Here is a 24411-nt window from a genome sequence, read left to right on the forward strand (position 1 = left end):
CGGATCACAGCAACAATTAGTCCCAGCTGAAGACTCGCCTTTTCAAGATCTGACTTTTCTATTGTCGTTTGAGCAGTGCTAGCTGGAATGCTAGCGCTATATAGGTGTGTGTATGTATTTGTGTATGTTGATAATGACAGACAATAAGGACGAAAACGTACATGGGTGGACAACGACCGTTTAATGTTCATTTCTTAGATGAAAATACACTTACTGCTGAAACATTTTTCAGCATATCGATGACAAGATATATGATTCAAAATGTTACACAAAATAATCTTTACAAATTGATTGATCATGTCTTCGATTGACAAATGTGTCTCTCTCCTGTAAGTCTGATGCAACATTTCAAAGACAATAAATTAAGAAGCAAGTTGATTTGATTAAACCGATGTGCATAGGGCCTATATATATAAATATTCAGGTATATACGTATATTCGCGTTCGTTCGTTTCTTATGTATCAATAGTAGACGTCATAATATTATAAGTAGTGACGAGATAACGCCGCAAATACCAGTCATTATATACCGTATGTTGAAGCTTTTGTTTGAATTCAATTAACGTATACATTACGAAGAATATGTCCATGTCAAGATTATTTTCACAATATAATTCTAAAACGGCACACATTTAACGAAAGAAAGCAAAACAGCACAAAATAGAATATAACTTCAAAATATCAGTATTGTCTTAAAGTACGTTCATGAAGTCAATCCACGTAAACACGCAAATCATGATGTAAAGTTTGCTTTGTTGTTCTGAATAAAAATGCAGTTATATCATGCCTGACCGCATGGCCCGTACCGACGTGTTCTGATAAAAAAAACAAAAAAACAAATATAGTTTTGATATTTTTGATTACCTGATCACTTATCCTGTACCCTTAGACCGTTGTCCATTTGTACACATTATCTGGCAGGACATCACACAGGCAAACATCCAAAATAATGCACAACATCAGATGCGCACAATTCATAAGCACTGCATCTGGATTGAATTACGAAAATATTCTTTTCAAATGAAGCTATTATATAGAGAATCTCACCCGAGTGTCTTTTGATATCAAATATATCAACACGAGTTGATAAAAGTGGAAAAATTCCGAGGCTTGCCGAGGATCTTTGCCACTTTTATCAACGATATTTGATATCAAAAGACACAAGGGTGAGATTTTATTTATCATCCAACATCATTCTTCCATCTTTTTCAATTTGTTGACAGTTATTAGCAGTGTCTTCAGTGTAAAAAAGTACTAACAGCTTCAGTAGCAGAGCCATTAGTGATGTCATTTGATTGTGACGTCATGGTAACCAGTGGCGTCACAATGGTCTGCAAAGCATTGTGATGTAATTTCATTGCAGCGATATCTACAGTGTAGATATCGCTTGATCTCATTCAAGCGATATCTCCTGTGGGAGCCAGTTTTAAATGATAAATAAAGTTATAAGGATATATATTTACAATTGACAATACTGACGTACATGTATGTGAAGAAACACATTTTCGACAAACTAGAGAAGAACTCCCTTCAGTTTAATAGGTTTTCGTATAATACTAAAAAATCGTTCCGCTGGGTGCGATTTGTGTGAACGATGTATTCTATCTCTTCCTTCGGAACACTGCCAAACCTAGCTAAACCATTTTGAAATTTGGACCCTCTTCTCGGCTGTAGTTCAGCCTGTTCATGTTTATTCATACGGGAAACATTGCGCCGTCGGTCACAACACACCCAAAGTAGAGCTCGTCGGAACTTCCGGGACACGAAATTATACACAAATGGATTAATAGCGTGATTGGAGTAGAGGAGGATACGAGGGAAATACAGCACGGCCAGATATCCCTCCAACCCTAATTTCCGTAGGGTTCCCCGATCCTCAAACATTGTCCAGATAACGAGAGCTCGGTAAGGCGTGTGACAGATGAAGAACACAAGAACCACCGTGACGATTATCTGAATCATCTGTCTCTTCAGCTTGACTATCTCCTTCGGATAGGTCTCCAGCTTCTTACGCTCGATCCTGTACAGTGATATCAGCTTGGTTCCAACCTTGCTGTACAGGGTGAGGATGAAGAGAAGCGGGATGACGAAGAAGAAACTGGTGATGAGGACAATGTACACCCTATGCCAGGTCTTGTGGATTGGAGTTCGGCAGACCGGAACTAGAGTACCATCCACCAGGGGCAAGGTCTTGTACTCTGTGATGAAGAAGAACGGGATAGCCGAAATGATGGAAACTGTCCACACACATATGAAGGCCTTCACTATGACGCTGGTTCTGGTCGATAGCTGCGTTTGTGTCCGACATGCAACTCTGAACCTCTCTATACTGATAGCTAGAATCGTGGATACCGATGCATGGCTGACGACATTTTCGAGGAATGTGATGAAGTGACCTGCAACATATGGTAAAATAGTGAGTGAGTTGATTTTAACTCCGCTTTTAACATTATTCCAGTTATATCACGGTGTGTCAACTTAATGTGGGAGGAAAGCCCGAAGTGATGCAGGTCTCAAACGTTTACCACTTCGGTGAAACCACGAGCACGGGTATTGTGCTGACAAACCTAGAAACATAATCAGGGCGAACCGGGATTCGAACCCACAATTATAGGTTTCTGGCGTGCCCAAGGGACGCAACTCTGCACAGCGAATCGCGGCGCCTTAGACGACTGGGCCACCCGTGCCCCCTGGTTAAATAGTTGTAAATGTTGGTAAACATATAGAAATGAAATGAGTATAGTAAGTGATAACTCTATTGCGACTGTATGTTACAGTTGTTGGTTGATCATCGGCATTACGGAACATAGGAAATGCTTTCATGTAATGTCACTGCATTCGCAGTTTGACAACCTGAAACCGTGAATACCAGATACTACCGAAACGTTTTAGAAGTAACATTGCCCCTAAACCACCTCCAACTTACTTTATCATCAGACTTCCCAAGGTGTATTTGCGGATTTGTCAAATATAGTTATAACTTTTGTTTGTTTGTTGTTTAATGCTGCACCCACCACCCACATATACACACAGTACACACACACACACACACGCACGCACGCATTTTAGAAATGATACATAACCTCAAGTCTCCGATAATTAGCTTGAACTTTTGGATAAACACCAACTGGATGTAGCATTGCTCGAGAACCCATACATGTTGGAATTAGATACAAGTAACAATTGTTTAAAAAACATTTTCAAGCCCATATCAGTATTTCCGATTCGATAAACGTGTCAGGACATATCATGTCAAAATACATCACGTATCATTATTCAATAGTGTGTTTTGTATATGCGAATGAGAATACAACTCTAAAAAGAAGTAACAGCAATATGCTATCCATCTCGTTTGAGGTGAGGTGAGGTGAAATGGTGTTTAGCGTCGCGTCCAAGATTATTGCACTTATATAGCGACGTGCATGCACGTGTGTGTGGCTGCTTGTTCTAGTCCGGACTGATGCCGATTTATAGTGCTAGCACACTGAGATACCATGGCGCAGTTTAACATGAATACGCCACTCAGACACAGTATACTGACTCCGAGCCGACCAGTCCTTGTTTTAGCCCCTTAATGCCGAGCGCCAGACAGGGTAACAACAAGTACCATATTTTAACGTCTTTTGGTATGACGCGTCCGGGCTGACGCTCTTCCACAAGACCACGGAGGCGTCCATCTGGTTTAAACTCGTCACTGAGGACACTGAAGGTATCCGGAAGCAAAATAAAGGTTGAATTGGAATACATCTTAATAACATGAACTAGGGAATGTTATCTCATTTTGCAGTGATATGTTTCAGAAGATGTAATTATGTTTTATTTCTTTTGAGCATCCCTGCTCTGTAATAATAGAAAACAAGAGGGATACAGAACGGCCTTCGGGTCATGAAGCAGATATACATCGCACAGAACAAAGACAACCGGATCTATTACCGGTTTTGCATTAATCGGACAGTGCCGTAAAACCATTCCATGCCAGACAGCCAATTATCCCCATGACTATACATAGTATTTATACACAGACATCCAATCTCAAGGTGGACGGTTGTTCCTTAAAAATCGATTGCACTGCAGTTTAGATATTTCTTCTTCCATGATTGCAAGACATGGGGTGGGAGGGGGATGAGGGGGTGTGTGTGTTTGGGGGGGGGGGGGGGGGGGGAACTCACATTGGGGGCCCAGAGATCCATGTCCAAACCACAGGTACACCTGTGGTTTGAGTCCCAGATTGGACTCTGTCTATCATGCAAGCACCATGTACATGCATCTTTTTGGGACTGCCTTCCAAATTATACTGACCCCGGTATTTGGTGAAACTAAAGTACCGTTAAACCCAAACCCCTCACTCACATGTCTGTTTGAAGGAATACAGGAACAGTTATGAATGCATACGAAGGGTTATATACTTTTGGGTTCACAAGAGTTAATGTTACGAAAGTACTATCTGAAGAGCCATCCCTTATACATTGTACAATAAACAGTCAAAATATACACAGAATACACGTAGCTACGAAACGTGTGTTATACAAAATATAAATGATACTCTCTAAACATTCTAGGTTTTGAATTATGTAAATGTTAAGAGAAGGAATGCACTGGATCTGCATAATTTTAATAATTGAAACCTTAAGAAAGAAACCTTTTATCTTTAGCTTTCGTACTTAACTCGATAACACATTTGAAAACACGCACTGTTTGCTCCTAATTAACGGCCATGTTTTGTTTGTTGTTTAACGCCGCTCTCAGCAATATTTCAGCTATATGACGGCGGTCTGTAAATAAATGAATCCTGACCAGACAGTCCCGTGTCATCAGGCGCATAGATATACGCAGTTGGGATACGATGACATGCATCAACCAAGTCAGCGATCTCTGACCACTTGATCCTGTTAGTCGCCTCTTACGACAGGCATGGTTGCTGAAGACCAATTCTATTTAACGAACGCGAGTTGCTACTCACACATGGATTTGCCGAGGTACCACACTTCCCGGGCATATATGTCCACCACTGCTGTTGGTCCGGTAATCAGGAGGACAAACAGGTCAGCTAGACAGAGGTTCAGGAACAAAAAGTTGATGAAGGTTCTCATGGAACGACATTGCAGAACAACAGAGATGACGGCAAAGTTGCCGCACAGACCTACAACGAAGACGACGACGTAGAGGGCGGTGGCTGTGCCGAGAAGGTAGGCGGGAGGATGCGGCACAGATGGATTGTTTGTTGAAGGGATGTCCGTGGTATTAATGGACTCACCAAACAAGAAGGACGTGTTGTCACCCATGGTCTTTACCTCGTCACTGTAGAAGGAATAAAATGTGTCACACAGAATATTACTAGACATCCGAAAAGAAACTTGACAGTATATTAATATACATGGTGTTAATTAATCAAGTGGAAATTAATTTGCTTTTATGTAAATAGAGCATTTACTATTAAGCAGTAATGAATAGTTTATCAGTCTATCAGTACGGGGTGCACAGGCGGCCCAGTCGTTTAAGGCGCCGCGATTCGCTGTGCAGAGTTGCGTCCCTTTGGCACGCCAGAAATTTATGATTGTGGGTTCGAATCCCGGTTCGCCCCCGTACTGCTTCCAAATCTCGCAGCACCAGTGTACAAAACGTCAATAACCTTAAAAGCAGTCTGATTATTCTGAAAAATGAACAGCCGTTTCTTAATAAGAAAGATATAGTGTCAGATATGTTATAGTATCACCGGTGAAGAGACACCTGGTGAGGTACTTAAAACTTTAATGTTTATGTGTTTTTTCTTGGATAACCATGACGTCGCTAAGGTCACACATGAAAGGGTTCGTCGTTTACACGTTATTAAACCACATGCTTCACTTTCGATATGCATTCGCTATGACCTTAACAAAAGATCAACTTCAAGTAAAGGGGGGCCCGGGTGGCTCAGTCGGCGAAGGAACCGCAATTAGCTGTGCTGTGTCCCTTGGACACCTGAAACCTGTGATCGTTGGTTCGAATCCGATTCGTTCCGATTATGCTTCGAGCTTCGTCATATGCTCGTAGGTTTCACCAAAGTGGTAACAGTCTATGCTAAGAACCGCACCACTTCGAAGCTTTCCTCCCACATTAAGCTGACACGTCGTTATATACTGGAACTACTGTTCAAACCAAACTCACTAACTCAGTCACACATGTAAAGACTTATACAATCGAGATATACCCATTAGCCATGTCTACATATAGATTGAGGTAGGTTGTCTTGATGGAGGACTGGTATGTACACAGTCACTTCAATCTAATCTAGTACGTTTCGCCCTCGGATGGTAGCTCAGGTTGACGATTGAAGACAAAACTCATGGGTGAAGTTTAAGACGACAGCAGCTATGTTTATGGCTGCAGGTCGAAATGGTACCGGTTGATAATAACGTGACAGAACGCACCCCGGGACTACGTGACCAATGTTCCTGGTGCGGAGACCGCTCTGTCACTTAACAAGTCAATGATCTATGCCCGTCTCCCTGATTGACCTTGTCAGTCAGGTTTTGTAGATGGAGGTATTATATAACGTGGGGCAAGGTCATTGACCCACGAGCATGTATGTACGTTAGATCTGGCGACGTAAGGAGGTCTTAATTGACATTTATTGATTAATGGTCCTGCCCGGAAGGGGCTTATGATAAGAGGGGATACGCCGAATGTTTGCTGAATATATTAAACAGACAACGGGCATAGAATTTCGGCGCACTTGGAAACATATTGATCCAAATAGGTATTTAAGATAAATTAAGTTTTAAATATAAGTATTGAAATGGTTTGCACTTTAACAAATGTAACAAATTGCAGCTGACAAAAGCATAGATCCATCAGGCTTGGCGTGCTCCCAAGAGTTCATACACAAAGTTGGACATAAAGAAATATAGCCAACACTCAGGAATAGCTGTGAAACTACACTAGCGACGCCAGGTATTGGCCGTCGATCTCCACATATAAAACGTCAACACAGAGAATAATCAGTCTCGGTTATCTATCGGAACAAATTGCATTGGGCGTAAAAGAAAACAGAGTGGTGAAAATTATCTGAATAGATTAGTGGTGACAACAGGTGTTCGCGAAAAGAGGAAGCATGACCCGCTCTACCGGTAGCACCCGCCACTCACATAATACATCACCACGGTATTGTAGCACAACTGCTAGGTCTTAGTGTACATGTATAAAAAGCAACTACATGTTTCAAAACCCGGCTGCTGCCGCATGCGACAGGCGCACGGGATGGTAACATGCGGGTGACATGCGACAGGCGCACAGGCGGGTTACATGCGACAGGCGCACGGGAAGGTAACATGCGGGTTACATGCGACAGGCGCACATGCGGGTTACATGCGACAGGCGCACGGGAAGGTAACATGCGGGTTACATGCGACAGGCGCACAGGCGGGTTACATGCGACAGGCGCACGGGAAGGTAACATGCGGGTGACATGCGACAGGCGCACGGGAGGGTAACATGCGGGTGACATGCGACAGGCGCACGGGAGGGTAACATGCGGGTGACATGCGGCAGGCTCACGGGAGGGTACCATGCGGGTGACATGCGGCAGGCTCACGGGAGGGTAACATGCGACAGGCGCACGGGAAGGTTACATGCGAGTGACATGCGGCAGGCTCACGGGAGGGTAACATGCGACAGGCGCACGGGAAGGTTACATGCGGGTTACATGCGACAGGCGCACGGGAGGGTAACATGCGGGTTACATGCGACAGGCGCACGGGAAGGTAACATGCGACAGGCGCACGGGAGGGTGACATGCGGGTTACATGCGACAGGCGCACGGGAAGGTAACATGCGGGTTACATGCGACAGGCGCACGGAATGGTTACATGCGGGTTACATGCGACAGTCGCACGGGAGGGTAACATGCGACAGGCGCACGGGAAGGTTACATGCGGGTTACATGCGACAGGCGCACGGGAAGGTAACATGCGGGTTACATGTGACAGGCGCACGGAATGGTTACATGCGGGTTACATGCGACAGTCGCACGGGAGGGTAACTTGCGACAGGCGCACGGGATGGTAGCATGCGGGTAACATGCGACAGGCGCACGGGCGGTTAACATGCGACAGGTGCTATGGCGGGTTACATGCGGGTTACATGCGACAGGCGCACGGGATGGTAACATGCTGTTAACATGCGGCAGGCGCACGGGCGGGTAATATGCAGGTTACATGCGACAGGTGCTATGGCGGGTTACATGCGGGTTACATGCGACAGGCGCACGGGAGGGTAACATGCGGCAGGCGCACGGGAAGGTAACATGCGGCTTACTTGCGACAGGCGCACGGGCGGGTAACATGCGGGTTACATGCGACATGCGCACGGGAAGGTAACATGCGGGTTTCATGCGACAGGCGCACGGGCGGGTAACATGCGGACACATGCGACAGGCGCATGGCTGGTTGGTTGGTTGGTTGTTGTTTTACGCCGCACTCAGCAATATTCCAGCTATATGACGGCGGTCTGTAAATAATCGACTCTGGACCAGACAATCCAGTAATTCATATCATGAGCTCTTTATTTCAATAACCTTGTTTTCACGTATACATGTAGCACTACCCAATTACCCGTCATATCTTGTCTGTCATACAGACCCTAAAACAAAACGATGAAAAGAAATGCCTTCAGTTGCGTCAAACAAACTCCTTGCTTTCATCATATTTAAAAGAGGCTTCTTATGTTTTTCATTTGAGCGACTCAATTTAAGTCTACGTCCAGGCGTTCAATCTACAATGCCTTGACATAACCAGACACACGTGTTTGACAAATAGGACGCAATCATCGGATAGCGTAACATGAAACGATGAGCGTTCGCTCACATTTTACCAACACCTGACAATCTGAACAACGTCAAACGTAGTTCGATTATATGCCAGGGCTGGATGAAACGTTCTAAGCCTCACATCGAAAGATGTGTGGTATGCCCTTAACAATTTGCATGTTATAAGTACAGTACTCCCATGCTTACCTGCTCTATTTGAACGAAATACACAACAAAGAAGCTATTTTCCAGGCATCAAAGTGACTGGGTGTTCTGTGTTAATGAATGTGGACAAATTTGGCTACCGAGCTGTCATCAAGTATTTCAAACTGATCTCCATCCATGCGGACATGGTGTCATTTATAGGGATGATGCTCCTTCCTTTCCCACTGTAGAGATGCGGGTAGCAGAGATCAAAGAGGGAAGATGATCCAAGCTCCACTACTATGTCAAATGTTGATAAAACATGATAATGGATGACACGTCACATAGCCTACACAGTGGGCATCTCTCATGGGGGAGTTGATACAATTCTGAGGAATGAACTGGGCATGGCAAAGGTTTCAGCACAATGGGTTCCAAGGCTTTTGACTCTGCCACCACTTGCACAAAGCGATCGTAGCGCTACGACTATTGCAAACCTATGTTAAAGTATGGGAGTTACGATCATCTTAGCGCTAAGATCGCTTTGTGCAAGTGGGCCCTGGTCAGGTTCATCATCTATTTACATCGTTGTGTAAGCATAGATGAATCTTGGGTTCACCACCATCAGCCACTGACTTCACAGAGCAGTGGAAACCTCTAATGACTCGTCCTCAGAAGAAAGCAAAGTATGTTCCATCAGCTGACAAGGTGATGTCTTCGGTTTTCTGGGATAGCAACTGGTGGACTACCTCTCGAAAGGCCAAACCATCAATGGCCAATATTATGCTAATATCAAGGCTAAACGTCGTGCACAACAACCAGAACAATGTTGCAGGTCACATGCAATCCCTGATTAGCCTTAAACTCATAAATTGTGAACAAGTCGAAAATGTGCAAACCTAATTTTGTAAAAGGGTTTTGGAAAATGTGCAAACCTAATTTTGTAAAAGGGTTTTGGAAAATAAGTAAATGTATCATTTAACTAAAGCATTTATCCATGACATAAGCTTATGACATAAAAACATGTATGTCATACCCCAATGACATAAGTATGCAAATTAGCGAAGGAATATGCCATAAAGGAGTTAAGAGGTTGTATATCTTGGTTTTCACGGCTATGGAAAACACTACGCACGATCTATACGTAAGATTTCGACAAGTTGCTGATGAAAATGTTAATGCAATTATTCCTTAAAAGGGAAGCAAAAATGTGAAAATGATAAAGAGGATTTATCACGAGTGTTTTTTTAATATGGGAAATATCAACCTCGTCCCGTTAATCGGTATTAACTAAGACTCGGTTGATATTTCCCATATTAAAAAACACTCGTGATGAATCCTCTATATAAGAAACTGTTAAGGCACTCTGGGAATGTTGGAGTGTATCACTGCCAAGTCTGTCAAATACTGGTGTAAATTGCTCCAGGTAGATGGCCCCACAATGTTACATAATGATCATTTATTTTATGTATTGATGTAAGCAAAGGTTGTGTGATTGTCTTTGTCAAGATTGGCATCATGCTGTGAACCTTCCAAATGTAAAAGATTTGGACAGTTTAAATGCTGAAGGTTGAAAAATAGTTTTCTTCAAATCTTTCGTCAAATTATAGACATGCTTTGTCTACGTTTAGATGTAATAATTTTAGATTGGCTGTGGAACAGTCTTACCACATGCGCTGATATGATTTGTATCTATTGTGATCTTGACTACATGAGGCATGGGGATGTTGAATTCCATGTACTAGCATAGAAGCGGAAAGAAGCTGTAGCACAAGAATGCTTCCCATGTAGATGGTACATTAGGTACTTTCATGCCAATAATGTGTGTTATTCATACTGGCATAGTACTGTGTCTTTCCATTGTTAGGTACAAAAGATAATATAATATTTATAAGAAATGTCTGCCCAAAACAGTCGATTGTACGATTCTGACTATATCACGAGCATGTGTTTATCAATTACTATCAAACAGTGATAATATATAAGGTGTTCGCGAATTGTTTTTCACCCACAGTAACATATGGTACAAGTCAAAATAAGTAACTTAGTATGGTTTTAAGCCGCTTTTAGCAATATTCAAGCAATATCACGGCGACCGAACGCTTTAACCACTAGGCTACCCCTTTGCCCCAAGTCAAAATCAGAAATTCTCCTTCGGCAATATCTCCGATCCAGTGACCGGGGCGATAAGGTAGCGCCTTGGTTGCACCGAGTGTATGGAGGCTAACCCAATATAAGTACCCATAATATTATTGTTCTATAATACTGAGCCTGCTAGATGCATACTATGTTACTGTAATGTGTATTATGGGCAAATAAATGATAGATAGATAGATAGATAGATAGATAGATAGATAGATAGATAGATAGATAGATAGATAGATAGATAGATAGATAGATAGATAGATAGATAGATAGATAGATAGATAGATAGATCGATCGATCGATCGATCGACCAATCAATCAATCAATCAATCAATCAATCAATAAAAATGAAATAATGAAAATGAAATAATGAAAATGAAATAAAAAAATAAAAAATGAATAAATAAATAAAAGAAAAACAAATGAAAAGTAATTAGCATCTAACTCCATCAAATCAGTCCATCAAAGCTAGGCCGCTGAACATCAGCGATGTGGCTACCTCGAGGCACGTTCAACGCTGGAAATAAATGTAAGCTGTCATAACAGTGATCAATATTATTGGCCTACTCAGGCTAAGTAACAGCTGAATGCTCACCCACGTACCAGGACGTACCTGACAAAACAGAAGCTTTCCTGCTTTCAAGGTAATTGGCCTTCGATGAATATATAATCTCCTAAAAAATACACGCATGTGTGGTTTTCAGGAGATTCAATCTCTGACGTGTACAAGGCTTTAAACGCAACACGTGGGACACGTGGGGGTATGGAGATTGGAAGTCCATCAAACGTTAAGGAAAAGTCTACAAGTTACCTCACTATCTCGAGCACGACAGTCGTAAAACAAATTCAATGACTTGGATGTGAAAACTGTTTCTAATATAAGTTCACCAGGAAACAAATCATGCAAATGTCAAAGGTCATCGATATTGACTCGGAATACAAGGACAAGGAATACTTTTCATCTACAAAAAGTAATTTTTCTACAAAAGTATTATGACATGCGGTTTTTCTTTGGTATATATTTCGTTACATTCACCATGTGTTGTTGGCAAATTGAAAGGGTCTATCAGTGTTTTAACAGTGCAGAGACCCCCACAATGTAGATACAGTTGACAGTATTATTGGAACGTAAGTTCTGCATAGGCCTAATCTCGCACTTGGAACATACATTCATTCTTAATAGGTGTGTAGGAGGCACGGTGGATTGGTTATTCCTTAGAGCAGTATTGGTCAACTGCCATATATTCGTTTATGCAACCATTTGTTCATAAAAAGTTGATGACATAACTCCGTTACTGATGCATATATTAACATTTACACCTTTAACCTAGATGTTTATACACGGATTAATGACAAGAGAGGCAAACCCTACGGTTTAGCTCGGCTATCACCTTAGCGCTCTGGACAGAATGAAATTGTGAGGTATGACTGCATAAGTAAATATCATATGTATATAACGACTTACCACACAATAACCACATTGTAATTAGACCACATTTACAAGGTCCACGACAAAGCCGGTACTAAGACAACATTGACCTGATACACTTCAATGGGATGTACTAAGATGGGTTTGACCTTAAACACAAAGAGCGGGACTAAGATCACATTAAATTCGTACTCGGCAAAGGGCTGTACTAAGATGGCTTTGACATTGAACACAAGGAGCGGTATTAAGATCACATTGACTTGGTACTCGCAAAGGGCTGTAAAAAGATGGCTTTGCCATTGAACACAAGGAGCGGTATTAAGATCTTATTGACTTGGTACACGGCAAAAAGCTGTACTAAGATGGCTTTGACATTGAGTGAGTGAGTGAGTGAGTTGGGTTTAACGCCGCTTTTAACATTATTCCAGTTATATCACAGCGTGTCAGCTTAATGTGGGAGGAAAGCCCGAAGTAATGCAGGTCTCAGACGTTTACCACTTCGGTGAAACCCACGAGCACAGGTATGGTGCTGACAAACCTAGAAACATAATTGGGGGCGAACCGGCTTTGACATTGAACACAAGGAGCGGTACTAAGATCACACTGACCTGAAACGCTGCAATGGTCGGTACGAGACCACATTGACTTGGTACACGGTAAGGGCAGTACTAAGAACACGCTGACATGGTACATGGAAAAGAGGTTACTAAAATGACACTGATAGGTGAACGGCAAGGGGCGGAACTACGATCACAATGACTTGGTACACGACAATTCAATTGTAGAACTGTTTGTTGTTGAACGCAGCAATATTCCAGCTGTATGACGACGATCTGTAAACAATCGAGTCTGAACCAGACAATCCAGTGATTGATGTCATGAGCCTCGATTCACCCAATTGGAATACGATGACACCCATCAACCAAGTCAGCGAGCCTGGGAACCCGAACCCGTTAGCCGCCTCTTACGTCAAGCATAGTCGCCTTTAAAGGCAAGCATGGATTGCTGAAGACCTATTGTAACCCTATACGACAAGGGTGGTACTGGGATCCCATTGACATGGTTCACGACAAGGGTGGTACTGAGATTATATTGCCAATGTACATGCAAAGGGAGGTACTAAAAACGAACCTCATACTAACCTAGAATTATATAACTCAAATGCGAATTTACGATAACCCCAAAGTTAGACATCAAGCTCCAAACGGCCGACCATGCCCATCCAGCGACAATTTCGATATATTTAATTCCCTTTCGCTGTTTCCGATTAATTCACTTCTGCCGCATGTGAGAAGTGACGGTTCGGAATCCCGAGGGGCACGTCACTCGACAGAGTGATAATTAATAATAAACAGCAAAGAATCAAAACAGAACACGGCAATGACATCACCCGTGATCGGATACACGCAAACAGGGCCGTTAAACTAGTATAGATCAATATCTAAAAGAGACCGCCTCCGTGGTCTAATGGTAGAGCGTCCGCCCGGAGAGCGGAAGGTCCGGGGTTCGATCCCAAGCCGCGTCATACCAAAAGACGTTAAAAGATGGTACTTGTTGTTATCCTGTCTGGCGCTCGGCATTAAGGGGCTAAAACAAGTACTGGTCAGCTCGGACTCAGTATACTGTGTCTGAGTGGGGTATTCATGTTAAACTGCGGCATGGTGTCTCAGTGTGCTAGCACTATAAATCGGCATCAGTCCGGACTAGTACAAGCAGCCACACACACACATACACGTGCATGCACGTCGCTATATAAGTGCAATAATCTTGGACGCGACGTTAAACCCCATTTCACCTCACCAATATCTAAAGGACACAAAACCATTTCCACAATGATATTAAATGTCTTCTAAAAGCAGCGTCCGATGTACGATTCCGAAAATATAAAAAAGTATACGTTATTGTGTCAATAAAATCTGATTAATAAACATGTAATTCCGCACTTTTTCGGGTTTGACTACAGTCCGCCGTCACATGGTACGAGTACTGCTGTGCGGAGTCAAGCCAGAGACACTGACATTTTTTATACTGAGTGTGCGAGTGGCGGGTGCTACCGTTAGGGTAGGACATCCTTTTCGTGAACAGCTGGTGTCATCACTGATTTTCAGAGATCCATTCATATTTTTTTCACAGCTATTTTGCTTTTTACGCCCAATGGAATCTCTTACGGTGGATAATGGAGACATTCGATATTTATCAGATATTCGTTGGCCATCACATTTACTACTAAAAGTATAACCCGTGTAGTCATGTTTCATCCGACAAAATGAATAAAACAAACTGACACGATTATTCGAGTTTTGCATAATGAAAACATGAGCCAACTGGTCATGCAAATTACGTCACAAATCCCTCACATACTCAAATACGTAAGAATGAAATAGATGATAATATAAATAAAGTACACTTACCCTATAAATGATAATGCTTATAGTATAGACAGATCCTCTGTTATCATACAGAGCTGCGGACTAGCATCACAGCTGATCTAGCGCGACTCCGATTTCCCGACCGGTTTACCAGCCTTTACTGACTGCCATCGAGACTGATCTGTAGTGGTGTACACATTAACACGGGAAACCATCACACCATGATAATAGCGGCATATTGATCAAACGTGATCTGTCCTAGGATGATTAATCTATGTCTCCGGTTGCAATGGCAACATAAACTAACAAGCTACGGTTCGTAATGTTCTTCTGATAACACGTGTTACAGAATCTTGTAATTGTACCCTTATTGTCACTAGTGCAACAAAACAAATGAGTTTGTTGTTATACCGAAGCAATCAGTCAAAAGTTCAGATCACTAATACGCTGATGTAGAGGTGGTGGGGGGTGGCTTGTTGTTTAACGCCGCACTCAGCAAACATGCCAGCTGGCCAGCTGTATGACGGCGTCTGTAACTAATCGAGTCTGCATCAGACAATCCAGTGATTGACATCATAAGCATCGATCCACACAATTGGGATACGATGACATGCATCAACCAAGTCAGCGAGCCTGACCACCCGCTCCCGTAAGTCGCCTCTTACGACAAGCATCGTCGCCTTTTACAACAAACATGGGTTGCTGAAGACCTATTCTACCTCGGATCTTCAAGTGTTCTCATCGGGTGACGAGACACTGTTGAGTGACACAATCAACTTTAATTTGACAGTTCACGAAAAGACAAACTTTCTATTTATTTTCTTCATGATTTTTCTGATCTTACTGTCAATACCAGACTGGAATATTTCTGAATGCGGCGCGCTAAACCACGAACAAACACACAATCCACCACCTCAAATCTGTGTAACCAGACTGCTGCGAGACAGACATGACGTATCTTTTGAATATAATGACACCACAAAACAATGAGAGGGACGATGTGCTTACATGACGTTCGCAATATCTGATGAGAAATGCCCGATGAGAAAGCCCTGACTTTGTACTATCAGCCACACACGCACGTGCATGTATATCGCTATACACGTGACTTAGTTTTAAACGCGACGTTAAACCCATTTCACCCCGCATATACTCAGAATGTATTTTTGTGCCGGAAAGGTTCCAAAAAGATGATGTTCCAGAAGGATGATGGTTGGGATGGTCAGTGTGAGTGAGTGAGTGAGTATGATTAACGCCGCTTTTAGCAATATTTCAGCAATACGGCGGGGTACACCAGAAATGGGCTTCACACATTGTACACATGTCGGGAATCGAACCAGGGTCTTCGGCGTTTCGAACAAACGCTTTAACCACTAGGCTACCCGACCGCCCCTGGAATGATCAGAGAGTTCGCCAACAATGTGCTGAAGTTTTAAGGACACCTAAAGCAATATCAAGAAACAATCTCCGTTGGAAGACATTTCCTATGTTAGTAGTAAGGCTGCTCAGCCGTACAACATTCGCTGATTGTTGTTTACTAATCAAAGATTCATCCTGATGTTGACCTTTAGTTTGTCAGCACGGTGTCAGCGCTGGCGGGTGACGTCCACTTCATGTACGTGAGACGTTCCTCTCGCATTAATCTGCCGTGCTGATGTCCTCAATCAGATCACTCACATATTGATGAAACCGATATTAAAATTACATACAAATATGTTTATAGAGACCCACCATTTGATATTCTGCGTGTAGTTTGTTGTGTGTGTGTGTGGTTTGTTGTGTGGTGTGTGTTGTGTGGTGTTGGTGTGTGGGTATTTTTATTCCAAGGATTGTTTTCAAGCACTGCTTCAAAACACGATTTTTTTTCTCGGACTTTAGAAGCCTAAATATTTAATTATGTAATTATTTTTTCATTATTATCCGAATATCAAATGGATAATCCATTATGTTAAATCGTATAAATATTCTGGAACATGTCTCAAAACCGCAACCAGATACTGACAACGTTAAGGTTGATAACACTGCATTGAAAACTTAAGTGAATTGCCCCAAACAATCTATCCTGATGGGTTTCTACTTCTTTCATAATTTTTTTTTTATCGAAGTGGCGTCACAGAGTCTGTTCATTACTTCTCTCTGGTCTTTACACGGGAGAACGCCTCCGTGGTCTGGTTGTAGAGCAAACACGCATGTACGTCAGTGCAATAATCTTGGAGGCGACTTTAAACTCCATTTCACCTCACCTTCACACGGGGGGATTATTATGTTTTCCTAATATATCTAATACAAGTAGAAAAGGCAAAGTGATGACGACGTTGACATGATGACATTTAAAAAAACCAAACTGGTTTATTCATTCTCAGTGAGGCCTCCCCGCCTGTAATGTGGTTTACATGCACTGAGTCATTATAATGTCTTTTCTTGACAGCACTATCGAGGTCCTCCTTTCAGTTATTGTAGTTCCTATTTGTCTTAAGGAATAGGCAACGCCAGACACCGTGTCCACAGGGAGTTATCAAAACAGAAAACGGAGAAAACGTTGCTGGGTAATTGTCTAGCTCTATCCAAATCCTATCCTATTTCAAACGCTATTCCAGGAGGTGAGTGTGAGTGAGTTGAGTTTAACGCCGCTTTTAACATTATTCCAGTTATATCACAGCGTGTCAGCTTAAGGTGGGAGGAAAGCCCGAAGTGATGCAGGTCTCAGACGTTTACCACTTCGGTGAAACCCACGAGCACGGGTATGGTGCTGACAAAACTAGAAACATAATCGGGGGCGAACCGGGATTCGAACCCACAATCATAGGTTTCTGGCGTGCACAAGGGACGCAACTCTGCACAGCGAATCGCGGCGCCCGCTATTCCAGTAGGAGTTCGTATATAGATATTATATATACACCAAGTTCAGCTAAAGAATGATTTTTGGTTTGTCAGCAGTATACCCAAAGTGGTAAAAGCTTTAGACCTGCATCACTTTAGGCTTTCTTTGCACGTTAAACTGACACGCTGTCATATTTAACTCCTAAAGCATTACAATAAAACCCACGGTACATATGCTTCTGGATAGGATGGCATTACCGAGTAGTATTTTCTACACAGTTGACAACACACGCTGTCTATCTCCTAATCAACAACCGCTGGTTCCGTCTTACACGTGGATTTGGCTAGGTACCACTTTGGCGTAGATGTCTACCACTGCCGAGGGACTGGTAATTAAATTCAATACTGTAACAGTACTTTGAAATACCCATTAGCTCCATTCGATCTAACCTAGCCAAACCTACAACATGATAACACATGACTTCTGCATCTCCCTACAACAAGCCTCTAAATGGATTGGTGTCAGTTCGAACACGTCCCAGGGTACCTGACGCCTTTTGTCTCAAAGGTTTGCAACCTTAAAACAATACAAACGCATCCATTATCTTAGCAGGGTGCGAACTGCACTAGCGTGTACATATTTGTATGTAGTAGTAGCAGTAATAGGTTCTGTTGCAATAGGAAACACCAACGTTTTACGATAGTTTTCGTACGCTGCCTTTCTCTCTGTCTCTCTCTCTCTTTCTCTCTCTCTCTCTCTTTCTCTCTTTCTCTCTCTCTCTCTCACTCTGTGTATGTGATATTGATGTTTCACATCGTATTCAGCAGTGACAGCTTGTAACTTAATGACAGCCTGTAACTTAAAGGGGAAGTGTACACGCAAAAATCACTTTCTTTCTTTTTCTAAACAAAACGCAATTTTAGAATTAATTAGTATCTGTGTTTGAAAATATACACTTATTTTTTTCACAGTGAAAGTAGGAAGCTCACAATAGGGTGAAAATGATATGCCGTTATGAGGCCTTCGTTTTTCGAGCTAAACAGGCCTGAGTTATCCCCCTTAGATTATGACGTAATTGGTGCCAATTCAACTGGGTCCCTGTCTATTCTCAACGCAAAAGATATCAAGTACCAGTTTGCGGTAAAACAACATGGCCTACGACACACTCCGGCGCAGTGGTGACTCAGCATAACACTATGCTGGCTGGCATCTGAGACGCTAGAATCACACACCTAGACCTACACCACGTGAAGCGGCTCTAACAAAGCATGATGAGGTCATAATGTTTATCAATTGGCACCAATGAAGTCATATTGCAAGGGGCATAAGCCATGGTGTTTTTGTTGTGGAAATAGAACACTTGGTAAATGTGAAAAATATAAATCGTTTTAATGCGAAAAATATGTAAATTAATTGTGATATTTTTATATTTTTGTCTATGACACTTCTAGGTTAACACTTTTAATGTGGAAAAAGTACAAGAAAAATTGGTTCATTTCCGTGTGAACTTGCCCTTTAAAGACTATGGACCAGATAATCAAGTAATTGACACCATGCGCATCGATCCAAGCAACTGGGAAACGATAACACCCTATAATAAAGTCAGCGAGCCTGAGCACCCGATCCATTTGGTCACCTCTTACGACCATAGTCTGCGGGGAACCGCTTTCATCGCTTTCCCAACGGGTAACGGCAGGACGTATACAGAATTGTCAGACTAATTGTCATGTCAAATAGATCTGTCACGGATAGAACCGAGCTTCTACTTTATGTTTGGGGTGGTTGGCACATATTGATATATCGAACAGATTAATCTGACATAACTATCTACAGCCACGTCCAATTATCTGTGCTCAGCAATTAATTCAATGGGATTTCTAAAAAGGACAGACAGACTACAGAAAAGATCATCATTAAAGCCTGTAGCATCAGATAATATTTCACGCTGTCATAATACATGACAAATGAATTCTAATTTACATAAAGGCTCGCCAATGAAGTGGATGGGGTATCATAGTTTGTAGATGGAAATATATTTAAGAAGCTTTGTTAAATTAAATTGCGGTCTAAAAAGAATCATACATACTCGTGCGACCCGTGACGATGCGGGTTAGGATATAGGTCTTCAGCGAAACCCATGCTTGGTGTAAAAGCGACTATGCTTGCCTTAAGATACGACTAAAGGGATCGGGTGGTCTGGCTCGCTGACTTGTTTGATGCATGTCATCGTATCCCAATTGCGTGGATCGATGCTCATGTTGTCAATCACTGGATTGTCTGGTCCAGACTCGATTACTTACAGACCGCCTTCATATAGCTGGAATATTGCTGAGTGCGGCGTTTAACAACAATCAAACAAACAATCTAACAGATACATATTTCACAAATTTGATAGGAAAACAGTGGTGACAACATTTAAATTTAAACAAGTACTCATCGAATGTTGGATATAAAACATTATGTTCAAGAGATATTGTCTTTTTAATAATAGAATAGCATACACATGAACGTTGGCTTTGACCAAAATCGTACCAACGTTACCAGGCTGAAAACAGTCGCCGAAACACTGCAAACTTGAGGTCCAAAGAACAACTATGATACAGGTATCAAATACATTACCAACGAATAATCTTTTCTTGTTTGTTTCATTCTTAGTCACCATCACATGTTTTCCAAGTTCAGATTTATGTGTGGCCCCTTTAGATGATTTGTGATTATCAGTCGCCGAAACACTGCAAGCTTGAGGTCCAAAGAACAACTATGATACAGGTATCAAATACATTACCAACGAATAATCATTTCTTGTTTGTTTCATTCTTAGTCACCATCACATGTTTTCCAAGTTCAGATTTATGTGTGGCCCCTTTAGATGATTTGTGATTATCAGTCGCCGAAACACTGCAAGCTTGAGGTCCAAAGAACAACTATGATACAGGTATCAAATACATTACCAACGAATAATCATTTCTTGTTTGTTTCATTCTTAGTCACCATCACATGTTTTCCAAGTTCAGATTTATGTGTGGCCCCTTTAGATGATTTGTGATTATCAGTCGCCGAAACACTGCAAGCTTGAGGTCCAAAGAACAACTATGATACAGGTATCAAATACATTACCAACGAATAATCATTTCTTGTTTGTTTCATTCTTAGTCACCATCACATGTTTTCCAAGTTCAGATTTATGTGTGGCCCCTTTAGATGATTTGTGATTATCAGTCGCCGAAACACTGCAAGCTTGAGGTCCAAAGAACAACTATGATACAGGTATCAAATACATTACCAAGTTGAACGAATAATCATTTCTTGTTTGTTTCATTCTTAGTCACCATCACATGTTTTCCAAGTTCAGATTGATGTGTGGCCCCTTTAGATGATTTGTGATTATCAGTCGCCGAAACACTGCAAGCTTGAGGTCCAAAGAACAACTATGATACAGGTATCAAATACATTACCAACGAATAATCATTTCTTGTTTGTTTCATTCTTAGTCACCATCACATGTTTTCCAAGTTCAGATTTATGTGTGGCCCCTTTAGATGATTTGTGATTATCAGTCGCCGAAACACTGCAAGCTTGAGGTCCAAAGAACAACTATGATACAGGTATCAAATACATTACCAAGTTGAACGAATAATCATTTCTTGTTTGTTTCATTCTTAGTCACCATCACATGTTTTCCAAGTTCAGATTTATGTGTGGCCCCTTTAGATGATTTGTGATTATCAGTCGCCGAAACACTGCAAGCTTGAGGTCCAAAGAACAACTATGATACAGGTATCAAATACATTACCAACGAATAATCATTTCTTGTTTGTTTCATTCTTAGTCACCATCACATGTTTTCCAAGTTCAGATTTATGTGTGGCCCCTTTAGATGATTTGTGATTATCAGTCGCCGAAACACTGCAAGCTTGAGGTCCAAAGAACAACTATGATACAGGTATCAAATACATTACCAACGAATAATCATTTCTTGTTTGTTTCATTCTTAGTCACCATCACATGTTTTCCAAGTTCAGATTTATGTGTGGCCCCTTTAGATGATTTGTGATTATCAGTCGCCGAAACACTGCAAGCTTGAGGTCCAAAGAACAACTATGATACAGGTATCAAATACATTACCAACGAATAATCATTTCTTGTTTGTTTCATTCTTAGTCACCATCACATGTTTTCCAAGTTCAGATTTATGTGTGGCCCCTTTAGATGATTTGTGATTATCAGTCGCCGAAACACTGCAAGCTTGAGGTCCAAAGAACAACTATGATACAGGTATCAAATACATTACCAACGAATAATCATTTCTTGTTTGTTTCATTCATAGCCACCATCACATGTTTTCCAAGTTCAGATTTATGTGTGGCCCCTTTAGATGATTTGTGATTATCAGTCGCCGAAACACTGCAAGCTTGAGGTCCAAAGAACAACTATGATACAGGTATCAAATACATTACCAACGAATAATCATTTCTTGTTTGTTTCATTCATAGCCACCATCACATGTTTTCCAAGTTCAGATTTATGTGTGGCCCCTTTAGATGATTTGTGATTATCCGATAAACACAGTTGTTAAATACTATCCGTCAATTTTGACTTACATATAACCTTAAGTAAGATTATTTTTTAAAAAGATTGGCTTTACAAGTTATAACTGAGAGCAGTTCAATTGATTATTGGATTCTAACAAGAAGGTCAAACGTCGCATTGATGACTTTTTCACATAAGCTATGCTTAGTGGTTGTAACCGTGTAATGCGCTATTGAAATGTAAGATATATATAGCTGTCAGCAGCATAGCTGTAAAAACATAGTCTTATGCATATGATATTTGTGTTGCCATCAAAAATCAAGATTGGAGTCGAGATACGTTGAATATGAATCCCACTGGGATGCGAAAAACGCAATCAAATCGTAAATGTACTATACCACAGAGTAGATATAGACTAGATTAAATACAGGTGGGTTAATGTGTGCAATACGTATTCATGAAACTAAACTGACCTCCATCTTTGATTTGGTATCTCGCTGGGAACACAATCAGCAGCCACTGAACCATGAGAGGAATGTGGAGTTCCCGATCCACAACTCTTGACCGAGATTGGAAATATGTTACCGTAACAGTGACATTCTGGACGCCTTACCGATTCGCCAATAATTCAATCAGGTTGTTTACTCATAAGGAAAAAGTAGAGTAATTTTGGATTTTCTGCGTCACTGGAGACGATATTAGGTCAGTTGATGACATAAGCGTATTATTAGACAAGGGAAGCCAAACAATGTTTTTTCTGAATTATTTCGTATACACACACGCAATGATTTCATCACTCATCTTTTCGACGTGCCCCTTTAAGTAACGTACATGTTGGCTGCATTTACGTGAGAACAACTCCATCCCATGACATACCATGTTTATTACTCGTGTGTTATACTCGTTGGGGACAAGCCTAAAACACATAGTTTCAAATAACTGTCCATGGAGCAGACTGAAAGCAGAAGAAATATGATAATCGAAGTTATATTTTCAGATAAAGTTATTATTTCGTCACTAAATAGTAAAGAAATCTGAAGCGTTGTCAATTGTAAAGGTTCGTAAAGGTACGACAAGATACGTAATTCGTTCCTTCGTTCTTTCTTAGGTTTATGATCTCTTAGGATTCTATGTGACAGTGTCTGGGAGTTGTCATTTTATATTCGGGGGGGGGGGGGGGGGGCAATCGCACACTCAAGCGCTTGTTTTACTGAATATGGTTCGCAGACAAGTGTCCAAAGAATACGGTTCTTCATTTTAAAAATAATTGAGCACATGTTTACGTGGGACAAAGTGATTGAGCATCTTACCATAAAAAACAATTAAAAAATAGTTCCTGTCTTTTTTATGGGGCAGCTGAAGGAAGCCTTTGTAATCGGGCCTCTCATTAAACGGAGGAAAGCCTCTGAATACAAACGAATGTAAGCTAGAAAAAATAACTTGTGAAAGGCAAACTGTTAGTTTCCAACCAATATCAATGCATTCTCGCTGAAATAAATATACCCCACACATGAATAAAGAAAATCATGAAAAATATTCAACACCTGTACTGAAAAACACACACACGTTTGTTGCAAATAACACACAACACGTGCAGGGTATCTTATTTTTTCATGATGAAAATATTCATACAACCATTTCTATTTCAAAATGAGTGTGTGAGTGATTGAATATAGTTTTTCGCCGCTTTTAGCAATATTCCAGCAATATCACCCAGAAAATGGGCTTCACACATTGTACCAATGTGGGGAATCGAACCCGTGGCGTGACGAGCGAACGCTTTAACCACTAGGCTATCCCCTCGCCTACAACCATAACTATACTGCGATGGTATTACATATACTCATACCAGTTTAATACCGGTTAGAATAGGTCTTCAACAACGGGATCGGGTGATCAGGCTCGCTGACTTGGTTGATGCATGTCATGTTTTCCAATTGCATACATCGAAGCTCACGATGCCAATCAATGGACTTTCTGGTTCCATCATTTGTATTTTACGCCGTGATAGTACTAGTAATCCTTAAGACACCCCGTGGTGGAAGAGAACATGATCACTGGTATTATATGTTATACGATGATAGTACTTTATACAATCATTCCATTCAATTGCTTTTTCAGACAAAAGCATCCAAAGCCCCCTAACGTGCATAATTACATTATATGTTTATTCGGTTAAGTCAGATGAGAA

The 24411-nt window shown here is 41.4% G+C and overlaps 1 protein-coding gene across 1 annotated transcript in view; it reads right to left on the reverse strand.

Annotated features, from left to right (window-relative positions):
• Positions 1 to 1425: 1425 nt before the first annotated feature.
• LOC124138624 (growth hormone secretagogue receptor type 1-like) overlaps positions 1426 to 24411 on the reverse strand; it is a 46435-nt gene continuing 23449 nt past the window's right edge. The window contains exons 2-3 of the mRNA XM_048397821.1: positions 4961 to 5298; positions 1426 to 2396 (exon numbers count right to left, since the gene is read on the reverse strand). Of these exons, the coding sequence (XP_048253778.1) occupies positions 1531 to 2396; positions 4961 to 5282 (1188 nt within the window). The 5' untranslated portion in view covers positions 5283 to 5298 and the 3' untranslated portion in view covers positions 1426 to 1530. The remainder of the gene's footprint in view (positions 2397 to 4960; positions 5299 to 24411) is intronic.

The sequence above is a fragment of the Haliotis rufescens genome, unplaced genomic scaffold (genome assembly GCF_023055435.1).
Source record: "Haliotis rufescens isolate VD_foot unplaced genomic scaffold, xgHalRufe1.0.p SCAF_17, whole genome shotgun sequence".
In the NCBI taxonomy this organism is placed as follows: domain Eukaryota; kingdom Metazoa; phylum Mollusca; class Gastropoda; order Lepetellida; family Haliotidae; genus Haliotis; species Haliotis rufescens.